Source organism: Mustela nivalis (assembly GCF_964662115.1).
Source record: "Mustela nivalis genome assembly, contig: HAP1_SCAFFOLD_1887, whole genome shotgun sequence".
In the NCBI taxonomy this organism is placed as follows: Eukaryota; Metazoa; Chordata; class Mammalia; order Carnivora; family Mustelidae; genus Mustela; species Mustela nivalis.
In genome coordinates this window covers 26,607-45,679 of record NW_028134777.1, presented here as the reverse complement: position 1 = coordinate 45,679, position 19,073 = coordinate 26,607, and the positions used below count along the sequence as shown (strand labels likewise).

Genomic DNA, 19,073 nt, shown 5'->3' with positions numbered 1-19,073 from the left:
AATAAGCATAGACACATACAAGATTAGTAAAAATTCCCGTATTGCTTTTTCAGTCTAAAAACATCAGTTGTATGTTAACAAGAAAAATTAAAAATATAGCAATATTTTACTTTTCAAAGAGATTTTTGTCTTTCTTTTCACATCTAGGTAATGGGAAGAAATTTACGTTCAATCACAGCCTTGGATCTGAACATCCACAGTATATGAATATGTTTTTATGTGTAAATGCATGCTTTATGTTGACATTCACAGCAAAAATTTTACCTTTTATTTTTTACAGAACAAGTTGCTGGCACACTCCACTCAGAAAATAATGTTCCTTCATACTCTAACTTAATCTAAAAAAGAAGATAAAATAGTTCAAACAAAAGTCTTCTCCAAAATTTTTATCTCAATGCTCTGATGGAGGGCTCAATTTCCTGGGTCCTTACTATTTAAAAAAAAAAAAAAGAATAACTAAAATTTGATTCCTTTACAATTTTATAAAGTAATGTGACAAAGGAAAAGTAACTTAACTTTTCCAAGATGCTTCAGATGTCTCCCCCCCCAACCAAAACTATGATTCTTTTTTTATTTTATGTCAGAAATAATCTATCAAGTATCCAGCAGGTGACTGGCACTCCAGTAAATTCTGAGGATAAAGAAAAATGAGTGAGACAAGATCCTTCCATTAAAAACAAGTCATGGTAAATTCTGAGGTCCTACTCTTCGCATATCACTGACTCACCCACGGTAACTCCCATCAGTCACATCTTCTCTATTTCCTTATTTTTTTTCTGTTTCCACATTCTTTGATTTATAAGTTCTTTCTTTCTTTTCTTGGATCAGGATACTGATCCAATTTCTAACATCATCAGTCTTAGTCTTAACATTGGTTCTCTCTCTCTCTCTCTCTCTCTTTTTTTTTTAAAAAAAAAGAGTCTCCGGGCCCTGCGTGGAGTCCAGCATGGGGCCTGAACTCAAAACCCTGAGCTGAGATCAAGAGTCAGACACAACTGACTGAGCCACCCAGGTTCCCCTGGTCCTCTTCTTAATCCAGGGTTGGAATCCAACTTCACATTTATTGCAACAATTATGTGCACAAACACATGTAGTCATTTCATGTAGATATACATCTGTAAAAACTGCTTCAGTTTTTTTAGCGGTAAAATGGGGATTATAAGACCAGCTCTGTCATAAATTTAAATTATAGGATTAATGATAATGTATAAGAAGAAAAAAGGAAAAAAAAATCACCAGAAGATATAACATAACCCTGAAATATATAAAGCAAAACAATTCTTTTGAGTATACTTGACACACGAGGTATGGCAGGGTGATTCTGCAGATCTTTACATTGTGCCACGTTCACTGCAAGTGTAGCCCCCACCTGTGCTGATAGTTTGCTATTACAGTATCATCAACTACATTCCTTAGACTGTGTCTTTTTTCCCCCTGACTTACTCATTTCATAACTGGAAGCCTTTACCTCCCACTCCCATTCACCCATTTTGCCCTTCCCTCTGGAGACCATCAGTTTGTTCTCTGTATTTATAGGTCTGATTTTGCCCTTTATTCATTTGTTGTTGCCATTGTTGTTTTTTAAGATTCCACTTATGAGTGAAATCATATGGTATTTATCTTTCTCAGCACGATTTATTTCACTTAATATACCCTCTCAGTCTCCCATGTTGTTTCAAATGGCATGATCTTATCCTTTGGTATGGCTGTGTAATATTCTGGTGTGTGTGTATGTGTGTGTGTTTCTTAACCATTCATCTTCTTTTTTTTTTTTTTTAAGATTCTTTTTTTTTTTTAAAGATTATTTATTTATTTATTTGACAGAGAGAGATCACAAGTAGGCAGAGAGGCAGGCAGAGAGAGAGAGAGGAGGAAGCAGGCTCCATGCTGAGCAGAGAGCCCGATGCGGGACTCAATCCCAGGACCCTGAGATCATGACCTGAGCTAAAGGCAGCGGCTTAACCCACTGAGCCACCCAGGCGCCCTTTTTTAAAGATTCTATTCACTCATTTAACAGGCAGAGATCACAAGTAGGCAGAGAGGCAGGCAGAGAGAGAAGAGAGGAGGAAGCAGGCTCCCCACTGAGCAAAGAGCTCGACGCGGGGCTCGATGCCAGGACCCTGGGATCATGACCCGAGCTGAAGGCAGAGGCTTTAACCCACTGAGCCACCCAGGCCCCCCAACCATTCATCTTTTGATAAGAAATCTTCCTCATCCATTCATCTATTGATAGATACTTAGGTTGCTTCTGTATCTAGTTATTGTCAATAACGTTGCAATAAATGTAGGTGTGCACATGCCTTTTTGAATTAGTGTTTTCATTTTCTTTGGGTAAATACCCAGTACTGGAATTACTGGGTCATATGGTATTTCTATTTTTAAATTTTTTAGATTTATTTAAGAGAGAGAGAAAGAAATATCTTCAGAAGGGGGAGGGGCAGAGGAAGAGAATCTTAAGCAGACTCCATGCTGAGCATGGAGCTCTGTGTGGGGCTCAATCCTGTGACCCTGAGATCATGAACTGAGCTGAAACCAAGAGCAGAGTGCTTAAATGACTTAGCTTCCCAGGTGCCCCTCTATTTTTAATTTTTAAAGTTACCTCCATACTGTTTCTCCACAATGGCTGCATCAGTTTGCATTCCCACCAACAGTGCACAAAACTTCTTTTTTCTCCACATCGTCACTAACACTTGTTATTTATTATGGTTTTGATTCTAGCCCTTCTGATAGGTGTGTGGTAATAGTCTCACTGTGATTTCAATTTGCACTGATGATTAGTAATGTTGAACATTTTTTCATGTCTCTGTTGGTCATCTGTATGTCCTTTGCCTATTTTTTAACTGGATTATTTGGGGGATTTTTCAGTGTTGAGTTGTATAAGTTCTTTATATATTTCAGATATTAACCCTATATCATATACGTCTCTTGCAAATAACATCTCCCATTCAGTAAGGTTTTTTTTTGTTCAGTTGGTGGTTTTCTTTGCTATGAAAGAAGGTTTTTTTTCCTGATGTTGTTCCAATAGTTTGTTTTTGCTTTTGATTTCCTTGCATAGGAGACATCTAGAAAAATGTTAAGGCTGATGTTAGAGAAATTACTGCCTGTGCTCTCATCTAGGATTATTATGGTTTCAGGTCTCAAGTTTAGGTCTTTAGTCCATTTTGAGTTTATTTTTGTATATGGTATAAGACAGTACTTCAATTTCATTCTTTTACATGAAGCTGTCTCATTTTCCCAATACTTTTTCTTGAAAAGAAAAAGTATTTTTTCTTTTCCCATTGTATATTCTAGCATCCTTTGTCATAGACTAATTGACAATATATTCATTGGCCTATTTCTGGACTTTCTACTCTTCCATTGATCTGTGTGTATATTTTTGTGCCAGTACCATACTATTTTCATTACTATAGCTTTGTAGTTTATCTCAAAACTGGAGGTTGTGATTCTCCCAACTTTGTCCTTTCTCAACATTGCTTTGGCTATTTGGGGTCTTTTGTGGCTTCATACAAATTATTCCAGTTTTGTGAAAAATGCTGTTGGTATTTTGATAGGGACTACATTGAACCTATACATTATATAAAGCATTGATATAAAGCATGATAGAAGTACCAGGAAAAAATTTAAAAGCCACAAATATAGTGGTAGATTTTTGACACACTTTTCCAAGCTAAAGATAAACCTATACATAAACCTATAAAAATTAACCAATGTAAACTAAAATATATTCTTTCCAATCTCACATAGAACATTTAGCAAAATTGATCATATTTACAGAAGTCTTAGCGAATCTCAAAGAATTATCATCACACATACTATGTCTTTGATATTAATAAAATAAAATTAGAATTTCTCATAAAGTTAGCCAGAAGAAATTCTTAAGATATTTGTAATTCTTAAAGGAAAAAAAGAAAACAAAACCTAAACTTTACTTCCAAATGATTCATGAAGTAAAGGAGAAATCACAGTGGAAATTACAAAATATTTATAACTAAAGAATAAAAGTATTCAATATTCTCAAAAGTTGTGGTATATAGTATAAATAATCCCAAAAATGAAGTTGATAGCCTTAAATATATACAAAAGTAATAAGGTAGTTTGAAAGTGAATGAACTTGGTTTTCAGTATAAGATGCTAATAAAATAACAACAGAGAAAACCAAAAAAGTAAAAGAAAAGATGCAAAAGGAGGCATTTGCAAAAGAAAATGAATTGGGAAGGGTTAGTGGTGATTCAGTTTTTCAATCTACTCAAATTTCCTTGTAGGCACAGAGAAGACAATTAGGATAGTACCAAAAAAAACAAAAACAAAAACAAAAACACTAACACTGGATAATGTCAACAATAAAACTTAGTGACAAAGTATTCCTCAAAATCCCAAAGTATAAGTGGGTTGGAACAAGCTAGCTAAAACAACCAGACTCACATGGTATCAGCATAAGGCAACAAAAGAAAGCAAATATGGTAGACCTCAGTGTAAGGACCTATTTAGCCAGAGCACTTCCATCCAGTTAAACAGTAACTTTGTTGTTTAAAACTTAAACTGTCCCTCCCCCCCTTCCCCCAGGGGACTTACTTAAAAACAAGTCCCAGAAACCAGTCCCAGGTAACAAAACCCAAATACAAGGGTGGGTCAGGCCAGGTGGAGACATCCATCAGTGGAGGGGTGCATACTGTCTCCCTAGAGGATGGGCCCTGCCCTTTGGGCACCTTTTGGGTGCCAACTCTGACCAAGGTGATAGGCTGGTTCAAATATCTACTAGGATAAATTGTAATTCAATTGGTCATTTATGTATGACCTAACATGACTGTGCAGTTTTCTCCGTGTGTTACAATTTCATTGGCCACCTGTGCGTGGCCAGGCCCAACCACATGGCCTTTGCCCTTAAAAGCTAGTCTGAAGCAGAGAGAGGTCGCCCTCTCTGTAAGAGGCATGGCCCAGAACTTTCGGTTTGATTTTTGATGCTTGGTGTGAAATAAAGCTTTGCTTGACCTTCGCTTTGTATCAGTCTCGCTCCTTTAATCATGGACCCATTATTGGGGGACCTTTCACTCAGAAGAGAAGAACACTGCAATCAGTGATAGGTATTCATTGGAAACCAAGACAGGACAACTGGAATATAGCAACTCTAACCAGAGGGGTTGTTGTACTTTTCAATTTCTAAGTCCAAGAGGTCCATGATAATATTTGAAGGGGCAGAAGAAGCTAGGATCTATGAACACCAAAACCAAGGATCTAAAGATAGCTTCCAGGACAAGGATGTGTAATGAAGGGAAAAGAATCCCAGTTGAGCTGGAAAAGGACAATAAAGACAAAGGAAAGAAAAACTACTGATGAATGAGAGAAGGAAACAGAATCTGGAGATCTCAAAAGTATTAGCCTTATTTTTGGACACTTTACAAAATAACAGAAGAGGTAACTCTAAAGCTATGAAGTTAAAAAAGTTATTTTGACCCACCCCACCTTAAAGATCAGGTAAATCAATTTCATGTTAAAAAAAAAAAAAGCAACAGAAAAAGGATTACAGTTTAATTTCACACAGTTGTTATAAGAAAATACAAAGCAAGGGCACCTGGGTGGCTCAGTGGGTTAAAGCCTCTGCTTTCAGCTCAGGTCATGATCCCAGGGTCCTGGGATCGAGCCCCACATCGGACTCTCTGCTCAGCAGGGAGCCTGCTTCCTCCTCTCTCTCTGTCTGCCTCTCTGCCTACTTGTGATCTCTGTCTGTCAAATAAATAAATAAAATCTTAAAAAAAAAAAAGAAAATACAAAGCAAAATAACATCTCTCTAAGAACATACCCAATAAATAAGTGAAAGCTACAACTTAATATGAGGGTTAGTCTTACGTATCAACTTGGTTAGATTACAGCACCCAGCTACTTAACATAGGTTTTGCAGTGAGGATATTTTATAGATGTGGTTTACATCTACAATCAGTTGACTTTAAGTAAAAGAGAATGTCTTTGATAATGTTGATGAGGCCTCTTCCATCAGTTGGAGACATTCAGAAAAAAACTGAGGTTTCCTAGAGAAGAAATTCTGCTTCAAGACTGCAGCATTAACTTTTGCCTGAAGTTCCAGCCTGCTGGCCTGACGTTAAGATTTCAGAGTCTTCTGTTCCCACAATCACGTGAGCCAATTTCCTAAAATAAATCTTAGTATACATATGTACAAGTTCTATTGGTTCTGTTTCTTTGTGAGAACACTGGTTGATACATCTGATATTTTAAAATGAGGAAAAGTAAATCCAAGAACGATAGACGTTATGAAAGAACAATATAAATCAGAGTTTGAAACTTGTAAGCTGACTTCTACGTTGGGAAAAATATAGAAACAAAAGAAAAAGTCATTTCAGAAATAAACCAAATTAGAAAAAAACCACAATTATGAATAAACAATAGATAAGGCTTTGAGAGATACAGGTTTTTAAGAATAAAAGAAATAAAAAGTAATTCAGGAGTAAGTGACAAATATAAAAGATAGGCAAAGAAAATTCAATATATGTATAGTTGGAGATACTGAAGAAGAAAACTGAAGTATTTTTCAACATTAGCTATAATTTGGGACTAGCATGTGAACTAAAATAATTTGAAACAACATATTGAAAAGGGACAGCTCATACCAAGGAAAAAAATTAAGAATAATTAAAAAAATAAAAGCAACCAGGAGCTATATTAATAAAAGCATTGGGGGGCGCCTGGGTGGCTCAGTGGGTTAGGCCTCTGCTTTTGGCTCGGGTCATGATCTCGGGGTCCTGGGATTGGGCATCAGGCTCTCTGCTCAGCAGGGAGCCTGCCCCCCACCCCCCGTCTGCCTCTCTGTCTACTTGTGATCTCTGTCAAATAAATAAATAAAAATAAATAAAAATCTTAAAAAAAAAAAAAAGCATTGGTCTTAAAGAGAATCACTTTGGGGATCTTCACCAAAACAACAAGAATAGCAAAACACATGTTATTCAGAAAGGAAAGACAATCATATTTCCAACAGACTTTTTGGAAACAACATTTTTTGTCAGAGACAACAAAGTAACATATAGAGAAGGAAACAGAACACAGGGCACCTGGATGGCTAGTCAATTAAGGGTCCAACTCTTGATTTCAGCTCAGGTCATGATCTCAGAGTCACGAGATTGACCCCTGCATCGGGCTCTGTTCTCAGCAGGGAAGCTGCTTAAGATTCTCTCCCTCTGCCCCACTACCCACTCATACTCTCTTCTCTCAAACAAATAAGTAAATATGTAAAAAAAAAAAAAAAAAAAAAAAAAAGGAAAGTAGAACAGAAGCCAATAATTTTTATATCCAGATAACCAACTTTTAGATATAAAACCTACGGATAAACTCTTATGACCACAAAATAATTCAGAAACTGGTACTCTTTTGAGCCCTTCCTGAGGAATTCACTAGAAGAGCTTCAGACCACCAAAATGACTGCAGAGATATCAACATAAAGATGATGCTAAGTATTACATAAGAATTTTTTTGTGAAGGGGGTGCCTGCGGCTCATGTCATGATCCTACGGTCCTAGGATCAAGTCCTGCATCAGGCTCTCTGCTCAGTGGGGCATCTGCTACTCCCTCTCCCTCTCCCCCTACTCATGCTGGGGTGCCTGGATGGCTCAGTAGGTTAAAGCCTCTGCCTTCAGCTCAGGTCATGGTCCCAGGGTCCTGGGATAGAGCCCTACATCAGGTTCTCTGCTCAGCAGGAAGCCTCTTCCACCTCTCTCTCTGACTGCCTCTCTGCCTACTTCTGATCTCTTTCTGTCAAATAAAGGATCCAAACAGGAATCTCAGCAAAGAAGATACAGAGATAACAGCACATGAAAAGTTGCTCTATCTCATATGTCATTAGGGAATTGCAAATTAAAACAGTGTGTGACATAGCAGCACACATTTATTAGAATGGTGAAAATTCAAAACGCTGACAATTACTAAAGACCGTTGAGGATATGGAGCATCAGAAACTCTCATTCCATGAAAAAACCCTGCATTCTTTGGGGTTCACTACCCAAACACCTATACTATTGCTCCAGGCAATCACTTTCTTATACATTCGTTTATTCAGGACATTTCATATTAATAGAATCGTGTGTATGTATCCTTTCTAACTGGCTTCTCCTGCTTAGGGGCGCCTGGCTGGCCCCATCAGTAGAGCATGCTGGAATCATGAGTTTGAGCCCCACATTGGATGCAGAGCTTGCTTAAGGAAATAAAAATAATAAAATAAAATTTAAGAATCTTAGCATTTTAAATACACATACTAAAATATTTATGGATGAAATAATATGTCTGGGATAGCTCTTTTTGTTTATTCACATTTTTTAGATTCCATTTGGAGTGGAGTCATATGGTATTTGCCTGTCTCAGTCTGACTTATTTCACTTAGCATAATATCCTCTAGGTCCATCATGTTGTCTCAAATAGCACAATCTTCTCCTTTCTTATAGCTGTGCAATACTCCTGTGTAAGTGTGTGTGTGCATGTGTGTATCACTTCATGTACTGATGGAAACTTAGCTTGCTACTATGCTTTGGCTACTGTAAATAATGCTGCAATAAACACAGAAGTGCATGCATCTTTTTGAGTTAGTGTTTTCATTTTCTTTGAGTAAATAATCAGTAGTGGAATTATTGGATCAAATGGTATCTGTATTTTTAATTTTTTGAGGAACCTCCATACTTTTTTCCACAGAGGATGTATCAATTCATATTCCCACCAACAATAAATGAGGGTTTCTTTTTCACCAGATCCTTATCAACACTTGTTTCTTGTCTTCTTGATTTTGGCCATTTTAATAGCTTGAATTGATATCTCATTGTGATATTGATTTGTATTTCCCTGATGATTAGTAATGGTGAGCATCTTTTCATGTTTCTGTTGGCCTTCTGCATGTCTTCTTCAGAAAAATGTCTTTAGCTGCTCTGACCATTTTAAACCAGATTATTTGTGGGGTTTTTTGCTGTTGTGTAAGTTCTTTATATATTTTGGATATTAATTATCAGATATGTCATTTGCAAATATCTTTTCCCATTCCATAGGCTGTCTTTTAGTTTTGTAGTTTCCTTTGTTGTGCAAAAGCTTTTTATTTTGATGTAGTCCCAACAGTTTATCAATAGTTTAACAATAGCTTTTTTTTTTTTTTCTTTGCCTTAGGAGACATATCTAGAAAGCATTGCTATGGTCATTGTCACAGATATTATAGACTATGTTCTCTTCTAGGATTTTTCTCATTTCAGATCTCATGTTTAGGTAATTAATCCACTTTTAGGTTTCAGGTTTTGTTTGTTTGTTTTTTAATGTTGTCAGAAAGTAGTCCAGTTTCATTCCTTTTCATATAGCTGCCCAGTTTTCCAACACAATTTATTGGAAAGACTGTCTTTCCCCCATTGTATATTCTAGCAACCCTTGTCATACACTAATTGGCTATATAAATGTGAGTTTATTTCTAGGGTCTCCATTCTGTTCCATTGATCTATGCATTTATTTTTGTACCAGTATCATTCTATTTTGATTACTATAGCTTTGTAGTATATTTTGAAATCTGAAACTGGGGAACCTTCAGCTTTACTTTTCTTTCTCAGTATTGCTTTGGCTATTTGGGGCCACATACAAATTTTAGTATTATTTTTTCTAGTTTTGTGAAAAAGGCTGTTGGTATTTTGATAGGGATTGCATTGAATCTGCAGATTGCTTTGGGTAATATGGACATTTTAACACTATTAGTTCTTTCAATCCATGATTATTAAGTATCTTTCCATCTGTGTTATTTTCAATGTCTTTCATCAGTGTCTTACAGTTTTTGTTTGGAGTTCAGGTATTTCACCTCTTTGGTTAAGTTTATCACTAGCTATTTTACTATTTTTGATGTGATTGTAAATGGTGTTGTTTTTCAAATTTCTCTTTCTGCAACTTCATTGTTAGTGTATAGAAATTGCACAGATTTCTGTTTATTAATTTTGTATCCTGTAACCTTACTGGTTTATTACTTCTAGTAGTTTTTTGTGGGGTCTTTAGGATTTTCTATGTAAAGTATAATGTGGTCTGCAAATAGTGACAGTTTAACTTGTTTACTAATAAACATGCATCTTATTTCTATTCCTTGTCTGATTGCTGTGGCTAGGACTTCCAGTATGTTCAATAAAAGTGATGAGAGTAGATATCCTTGTCTTGTTCTTTACCTTAGACCTAATCTTGGAGGGAAAGCTCTTGGTTTTTCACCATTGAGTATGGTGGTAGCTGTGGGGTTTTCCTATATAGCCTTTATTATGTGGAGGTATGTTTCCTCCAATACCATTTTGTTGAGAATTTTTGTTGTGAATGGATTTAGAATCCTGTCAAATACTTTTTCTGCATCTACTGAGATAATCGTATAATTTTCCCCTCATTTTATTGAGGTGGTTTATGATGCTGATTGATTTACAGATACTGAACCATCCTTGCACTCCCAAATAAAGACCACCTGATTGTTTAATATATTGTTGTATGCAGTTTGCTAATATTTCATTGAGGTATGTTGTGTTTCCATTTTCATTTGTGTCAAGTTATTGTTTGATTTCTCTCTCAATTTGTTTTTTCAGGCATTGGCTATCCAGTAGATTTTTCAGCAGAAATATTGCAGGCCGGAAAGGAGTGGCACAAGATATTCAAAGTGCTGAAAGAAAAAACTTCCATATAAGAATACTCTGTGCAGCAAAGCTTTCCTACAGAATTGAAGAAGAAATAGAATTTTCCAGATTAACAAAGGCTAAAGGAGTTTATCATCACTAAAATGGCCTTACAAGAAATTCAAAAGTGACTTCATGCTGAAAAAAAAGTTAGGTGGGTGCTAATTAGTAATAAGAAAACATGAAATAATAAATTTCTCTTAAAAGATATATAATAAAGGTAATGATTAGTTAATTAGTTATAAAACTAGTGTGAGGGTTAAGAGACCAAAGTAAAAATATAACTTTAATAATTTGTTAAAGGATGCATAAAATAAAAAAAGGTATAAAATGTGACATTAAAAACAATGTGCAAGGGCACCTGGGTGGATCAGTGGGTTAAGCCTCTGCCTTTGGCTCAGGTCTATGATCTCAGGGTCCTGGGATCAAGCCCCACATCAGGCTCTCTGCTCAGCAGTGAGCCTGCTTCCGCCTCTCTCTCTGCCTGCCTCTCTGCCTACTTGTGATCTCTCTCTGTGGCAAATGAATAAATAAAATCTTTAAAAAAAATGTGCAAAGAGTGAGTAAAAGTTTAGAGCTTTAGACTGTGATCAAACAAGTTATTATCTACCGAAAATAGACTTGTTACAATTTTTTGTATGTAAGCCTCACAATAACCACAAAGCAAAAACTTAGAGTGGATACAAAAAAGATAAAGAATCTAAGCATACCACAAAAGAAAGTCATCAAATCACAAAGGAAGAGAGCAGAGAAGAAGAAAAACACATAGAAAATTACAGACCAGCCAGAATACAGTTAACAAAATGGCAATAAGTAGAGTCATACCTCATGTTATTGTGCTTCACTTTGCAGATAGCGTTTTTTTTTTCAACTGATGAATTATGGCATTGCTGCTTTTTAATAAACCTCCATGTGCTTAACTTTTTTTAAAAAAATATTTTATTTATTTATGTGTCAGAGGGAGTGAGCACAGGCAGACAGAGTGGCAGGCAGAGGCAAAGGGAGAAGCATGCTCCCTGCTGAGCAAGGAGCCCATGTGGGACTCGATCCCAGGACCCTGGGATCATGACCTCAGCTGAAGGCAGGTGCTCAACCAACTGAGCCACCCAGGCATCCCTGTGCTTAACTTTTGACATTTAAATTATAATTTAAATAATTTGGGTTCTTCTTATTTGGAACTCTCTGGGCTTCCTGGATCTAGATGTCTGTTTCCTTTCCCAGGTTAGGGAAGTTTTCAGTATTTCTTACAAATTTTTCTGCTCCTTTCACTCTTCTCCTTTTGGGACCCTATAATGTAAATGTTAGTCCATTTGATGTTCTTTTATAAATGCCTTAAAATATGTTTAGTTTTTTCTGCATTCTTTTTTCTTTTTACTGCTCTGTTTAGGTGAATTCCACTGCTCTGTCTTCACGTTCACAAATCCTTTCCTGGTCTAGTCTGACGTTGAACCCTGTGTACTTTTCAGGTCAGTTACTGTGTCCTTCAGTTCTGTGACTTCCATTTGGTATCTTCTTATATTTTGTATCTCTTGGTTGAAGCTCTTACCATATTCATCCATTCTTCTCCTGAGTTCTGTGAGCATCTTTATGACCCTTACTTCGAACTCTTTTTTAGGTAAATTATTTATCTCCATTTCATTGAGGTTTTTGTCTGAGCTTTTATCTAAGTCTCTTGTTTGGAACATATTCCTCTCTTTCTCCTATTTCCTTGTCTCTCTTGTGTACATTGTTACACATTAAATAAAATAACCACATCTCTTAGTCTTAGAGGAGTGGTCTTGTGTAAAAGATGAGTCTTATCATTTAACCTTGCCCTAGCTCTTTGCTCTTTCAAAACTTTGTGATTTTCCAAGCAGTCTATTTTGTTTTTAATAACTCCCAGTATATGAGGATGTGCCAAGTCCAGTCATTGTTCCAAAGAGAGGATCTCAGCCAGCACCTAGATTCATGGTGGCTGGAAGCTAAACACTCAAGCAGCAGCTTTTAAAGTAAACAAATAAATACAGTCCTATGGGACTACAAGTGTAAGCAATGGTCACCAGAGCCAGGCATTCTGGAGGTATCCCGTGGGCAGCACCAGGCTCTAGACAAATGCATAAGTTCCTTTCTGGGAGATACTGGCAAGCTGTAGTGAGGCAGAGGGAAAGTACAGAGATGGCCTCCACCAGTTTATGTTACCTGAGAGCACCTTCATAGGTTCCTGGATGGTGTGTCAAATCCGAATCCTGGGCCTCATGCCAAAGCTCCAGGAAAAGCAAATAGGTAGAAAAACTTATTTTAAAATGCTTTTCATTAAGATTTATGAACTGTTTAATCCCTAAAGTATCTTCTGTACATTCAATATTTTCTTTCTTTCTTTGAATATCACCTGTAAGCAACCTGCAAAGCCACGGTTTTACCATCTACTCGCTTACATTTTGTCTACTTCCTTTGTTGAAAATCAGACTCTCGCTCCCAATTTTCATTTCTGTAATGACTTAACTCCATTGTTTTGTTTACTAATTATCAATTATACATGACACATTTCTGTCACCTCCGGAAAAATGATAAAGGAACAGCAGAGATCAAAAAAGACTTTTAGGGGGTGCCTGGCTGGCTCAGTTGATGGAGCATGCGACTCTTGATCTCAGGGTTGTGCATTTGAGCCCCATGTTAGGTGTAGAGATTACTTAGAAAAAAGGAGATTTTTAAAATGACTAATAAGGGGCGCCTGGGTGGCTCAGTGGATTAAGTCTCTGCCTTCGGCTTAGGTCATGGTCTCAGGATCCTGGGATCGAGCCCCACATGAGGCTCTCTGCTCAGCAGGAGCCTGTTTCCCCTTCTCTCTCTCTGCCTGCTTCTCTGCCTACTTGTGATTTCTGTCTGTCAAATAAATAAATAAAATCTTAAAAAATAAATAAATAAATAAAATGACTAATAAAATGGTCAATTATACAATAAAGCTGTTCAAGAAACAAAGATGAAATACATAAATAAATGATATTAAATAAACTAACTACAAATAACAACAATTTAACTGGTAAGTACAGCTTTAATAAGAAATGGATAGCAATGAGTTTAAAAACAAATGATACTGTAAAAGAAAATATAGTTTTATATAGACTCCTCTGCCTGATTCTGAATAGTGTAAATATAATGATATATATAAACATAGAATGTAAGTGTAAACTAATACAATTATTTTATAAAATCTTTTGGCACTATTGACTACAGCTGAACACGTGCATAATACCCATAATACGACTAACCAATCCCACTCCTAGCAGAAACGTATATATATATATACATAAAGCAGAAGATGGGCATAAAAATGTTGATAGTAGGCTACCATGTCTAGTACTCCACTAAACACAGCAGACTAAAAAGACTAAAAACAGAAACAATCTAATTGCTTATCTAGAGTAAAATGATGCATATAGTATGATTTGTTAATTCAAAGGAAGAGTAGGTAGCAATGCAGCTACATGAAACAAGAGAGGATCAGTCAACTCTACCCATAGGAAAGAAGAGAGCTCAGAAATTGATACAACTATATATGGAAAAAAAGATAATGCCAGAAAAATAATAGAAAAACACTAAGTTGTTTAATAGGTGGTGGTTCATTATGTAAAGAAAATAATATGAATGCATACTCTAGATTATATACAAGTGGATTCCAGATGGATTTATAACCTATATTTGAAAGGTCAAGATATAACACATATAAATGAATAGATAGGATAAATATCTTCATAACTCTGGGCAGGAAAAGATTTTTCATAAGATTCTAAAAAAGTAGAAAGTATGAGGTCAAAAAGCTTGTGTGTGGGTATATGTGTATGTAGGGGGGCTGGTTTGGCTCAAGAAAAGTGAACTTTCTCTTAAAAAATAAAATATCCACAGACAACATTAATGGTTAGATGAGTAGATGAGAGAGAAGAAAATGAAACATTTAAAACCAACATTTAGGGGAGCCTGGGTGGCTCAGTGGGTTAAGCCGCTGCCTTCGGCTCAGGTCATGATCTCAGAGTCCTGGGATCGAGTCCCGTATCGGGCTCTCTGCTCAGCGGAGAGCCTGCTTCCCTCTCTCTCTCTGCCTGCCTCTCCATCTACTTGTGATTTCTCTCTGTCAAATAAATAAATAAAATCTTTAAAAAAAAATAAATAAAACCAACATTTAATTAATATAGAGGGTGGAAGGGATACAGTACAGGGAAGGGCACAAAATTAAATAGAAAATGGACAAAAGGTATGACCTTCCAGAGAAGACTGCATAAATATGGGAAGAGATGCTCAAAACCACACTTCACCAGAGAGTTGAAAATAACAACAGCAATAAACGATTATACATAGTAACAAAATTGGTTTAAAAAAAAAGAAAAGAAAATTCAGTAATATCAAACTTTGGTGAAGATGTGCACTAGGTGAAAGTATTAACTCCAACTGCCATTCAAGAACAATCATGGAGAATTTAGTTAATCAGGTGTTCGCTCTCCCTATGTCCCAGCAACTATAGTTGAAAAATTATTGCGCAGACCCATAAAAGAACATGTAAAAGGGCATTCATCACAGTGTTGTTTGTGGAGATAGAAAGCCATGTGTCCATCACTGGGGGGTGGGGAGCGCTGTACTAATAAAATAAATCACATACATACTAGTGTGTGGCAGGCAGCATTAAGAAGTAATTTTTTTCAAAGTATTGAAAAAAAAAAAGTAATATAGAGAATGAAATCTACGGCTTCAGTGACCATTCATCCCAGTTTGTCAAGGCAGTTGTCCCAGCGTAAATATTAATAGCACTATCTTTCATTTTCAACAGTTTACACAATATAGTGTATGGTCACCCTATCTGTCAATATTACATCACAAAAAACTCAAAACCGTACCACTTATATCTGCTACATATATATTTAAGGACAGTTATTGGCAAGGGGGTTTATATTAGGATGATAAATGAGACAATGTATAACTGTGCTATACAACTGAGTATAAAATACTGCTTTAAGGCAGAAAATAATAGTATAAATAAATATCTAATAAATAATATATTTATTCTTATAAATATATTTATAATTATATAAATAATATAAATTATATTATATAAAATAAATATAAATTATATAGATATAAATATAAATAAACTATAGTTTGAAAAAATATATACACTTACAGTACTTCTGGTACTAAAAATGAGATAGTTTGGGCTGTTAGTGGAATACCTGTGGAGGAAAAAGGGCAAATACAAACATTAAAAATAATTTCTTCTCCAAATAAGAGGGATTCTATAGTAAGCCCAGAAGTAGACATAAGTAGGTAGGGAAATTTTGTATAGGACAGAGGTGATGTTCAATAAATAGAGCTGGAAAATGGATCTGGATTCATAAGGGGAAAGAACTAATCACAGTCCTATCTTAGATCATTGAAGAAAAGCAACTCCATTGGGATAAGAAATGTTAAAACAATATTCTTAGGAGAAAATTTAGGTAAATGTCTCTTAGACGTTGGGAAGAAAGAATTATTTAAAGACATCTACCTTGAATTCTCCATCCTCTCCCCCCAAAAAGCTAACAATAAAAAACCATTACATGAAATTTTGTCCTTTAAAAGAACACCTTATTAAGATATAAAAATTCAAGGAGCCTGTGACTACCATAACAAACAATAATATCTTTCTCTTCATTAAACTCTCATTGAGGGGCACCTGGGTGGCTCAGTGGGTTAAAGCCGCTGCCTTCGGCTCAGGTCATGATCCCAGGGTCCTGGGATCAAGCCCCACATCAGGCTCTCTGCTCAGCAGGGAGCCTGCTTCCTTCTCTCTCTGCCTGCCTCTCTGCCTACTTGTGATCTCTGTCTGTCAAATAAATAAATAAATAAATCTTTAAACTCTCATTGAAAATTTAGGGAAGGGAAAGAAATTTAGCATTCTCTTCAGTTACGAAGCTAGACCCGGGGTTGGCAAGCCAAGGTCAAATTCCACCTTTTTTGTAAATAAATTTTCATTGACCCACGGGCCACATCCATTGATTTACTACTGTTGTGGTGCACATGGCAGAGTTGGGTGGTTAACACACAGATTGTTATCAGCTGAAAAGCCTGAAGTATTTACTACCTGGCCCTCACAGGAAGTTTGGTGACCTCTGGTGTACAGTATAAAGTTTTTGAAGTCCCCGAATTCACAGGCCATCCTTAATAAAATCCCTTATCCATATCCATTGTTTGCCAGGCACGTGATGGGAGTTCAATGTATTTTCGCATTCGAGCCTCACAAGAATCCCATGAGACAGGTTTTATTTTCTTCACTTTATAGAGGAGAAAACAGAAGCTTACAAAGTTCTGTGAGAAGGCTGTCTTTTTCCTTTTTCTCAGCACTTCACTGACCCTTTCGAAGGCTACTCGGACTCTCTTCCATGCCCCCTTCATCGTCCAATGAGGCGCCCTGGATCCCTGCCCTCTGAAATCGCTGTTATAGTTTAATGGATTGTCGGAATTTTTACATCATAATGTTAGAGAGTACTAATTAGTCATAGCAAGACCTCCATTGAATGGAATGTTCACAATATTATTTTTCGGGTTGATTATCTGTATGTTAACCCGTTGAAAATCTTAAAATATTTGGATACACTTCCCAGTCCAGCAGTTACTGAACACTGAACAAAAATCACACTTGCACTGAGGATTTCTCGGAACGTGGGAAGCTTTCACTCCCTAAATCAGGTCTGACTCAACTCTCCGTCCTTCTGCGGGAATCCCAACCCTTCCATCCGCACGGTGCTTACGTTGGATAAAGCACTTTTCACCAACCACCCCTACACCCGCCTCACGGAGACCAGCAACTACCTAGTTAGCCTTGAGAAGGGGCCTCGGCCCCTGCCTCCACTCCCCAGGGGCGACTTTGGGGCTCTCATTTGCTCCTCTCCCGCAACACAGGGTTGCCGCGGCAGAAAAGGAGTCTGGGGGCTCAGCGGTCCCACGAAGTTGCCCTAACACTGCTCTTCATTCTCCGCCCTCACCCCGCCGAAACTCCCGGGAGGGGCGCCGGGAGCCGGGGCTCCGGGTGGGGGTCCCCGGGGGCGGGGGCGGGGGCGGGGCCCCAGGGGCGACCCCGGCCCGGTGCTGCGGGGCGCCCCTGGCGTCTGTCTACCTCCACACGGCCCAGCCGCAGCAGCTCAGCCACGACAGCAGCACCGTCACTCCCTGGGCTGACATGGCGCCCGGACAGCCTCCGCCCAACCGCCCCGGCCGCGTCCGCCCCGGCCTCGCGCGCGCTCTCGGGGGGCGCCGCCGGACCCGCGGAGGAGGCGCTGGGGGTCCGCGCGCCCCGGGGCGGGGCGGGGCGGGCTGTCCCCGCCCGCGAAGGCGACTGCGTGTGCGCATGCGTGCCAGCGCGCGCCGCTACCTGGCTTCCCAGGAACGTCGCAGTCGGTCAGAGTCGAAAATATAAACCCGCCTTGAGGAAAGGCAGAAACCGTGCTGTTTTGGGATGAGACAGCAAAACCACTTCGGAAAATCCCTGGCTGAACGAGGGTGAAGCTTTTAAGTTGCGGTATCTGAGCCCAAATTTTCGTTGTGACCGTGTATCAGTACTGCGATAACAAACAGCGTAGTCTGGTTCGTGCTTTTCCAGGTGAGGTTTCCGTAAATGGTTAAGTTCGCCGGACGCGAGCAGTAACCGGTGCTTACCGAGCGCCTCCCTGAGGGCCAACCCACCTGGCGCACTTGGGTACAAAGAAATAGGACCGCTCTCTGGTTTAGGAAGGGGTCTGTAATCTTGTGGTGAAGCCAAAATAAACAAATACCAAAACCGTCACATACTGTTATCACTTATCTGTTTATTTGTGGGTGGACCGAACAATCGGAGTCCTTGAGTGCTGCAACTCTATCTTTGCTCCTCTTTACGTCCTCAGGGCCCAGGACCTGCATAGTCTGTAGTGGGTCCTCCATGGTCACCGACAACGAAGCATGGAGTAAAACCGGTGTCATACTACAGTACGCCCGAGGTTCGTCAGAGAGCGTGACTGTGTGCATATGATGTATATGCAGTAGACCCTGAATTTAATGTGACTCGGATATTCCCACTTTTAAGTCCTGTAAAATAAGGGTAAGGTAGTACTACTTACATGGTTGTGGGATTGAAAAGCACGAAGTGCATCCCAGGATTTGGCACAAACGATACATCACTGTTGCCCTCCTCCCCCTCTGAGCCTCTGTTACTAATGTGTAAAATAGAAGGGTTTTCAGTTCAGATTTTCGGTTCCAGGGTCCTCTATTGCTCCACTTTGGAATACACCCTTTTCGACCCCCGTGCCCCCTCTGTTCTTACTTGTAGACCTTTCGTTCCCAGTTCTAAATCTGTACGTTTCCACTCCATCCCATTTGTAGTTTGGAACCACCCTTTGTGCTTGGCACACAGTACCCCTACCCTTAATAAAAACAAGT

The 19,073-nt window shown here is 38.2% G+C and overlaps 1 protein-coding gene across 1 annotated transcript in view; it reads right to left on the bottom strand.

The window, feature by feature from the left end:
• Window positions 1-18,842, bottom strand: part of LOC309858123 (cation channel sperm-associated auxiliary subunit epsilon-like) — a gene marked incomplete at its 3' end in the record, with an annotated part of 44,895 nt that extends 26,053 nt beyond the window's left edge. Inside the window, exons 1-3 of the mRNA XM_082750808.1 lie at window positions 17,779-18,842; window positions 15,808-15,856; window positions 265-338 (exon numbers count right to left, since the gene is read on the bottom strand). Of these exons, the coding sequence (XP_082606934.1) occupies window positions 265-338; window positions 15,808-15,856; window positions 17,779-18,011 (356 nt within the window). The 5' untranslated portion in view covers window positions 18,012-18,842. The remainder of the gene's footprint in view (window positions 1-264; window positions 339-15,807; window positions 15,857-17,778) is intronic.
• Between the last annotated feature and the right edge of the window lie 231 nt (window positions 18,843-19,073).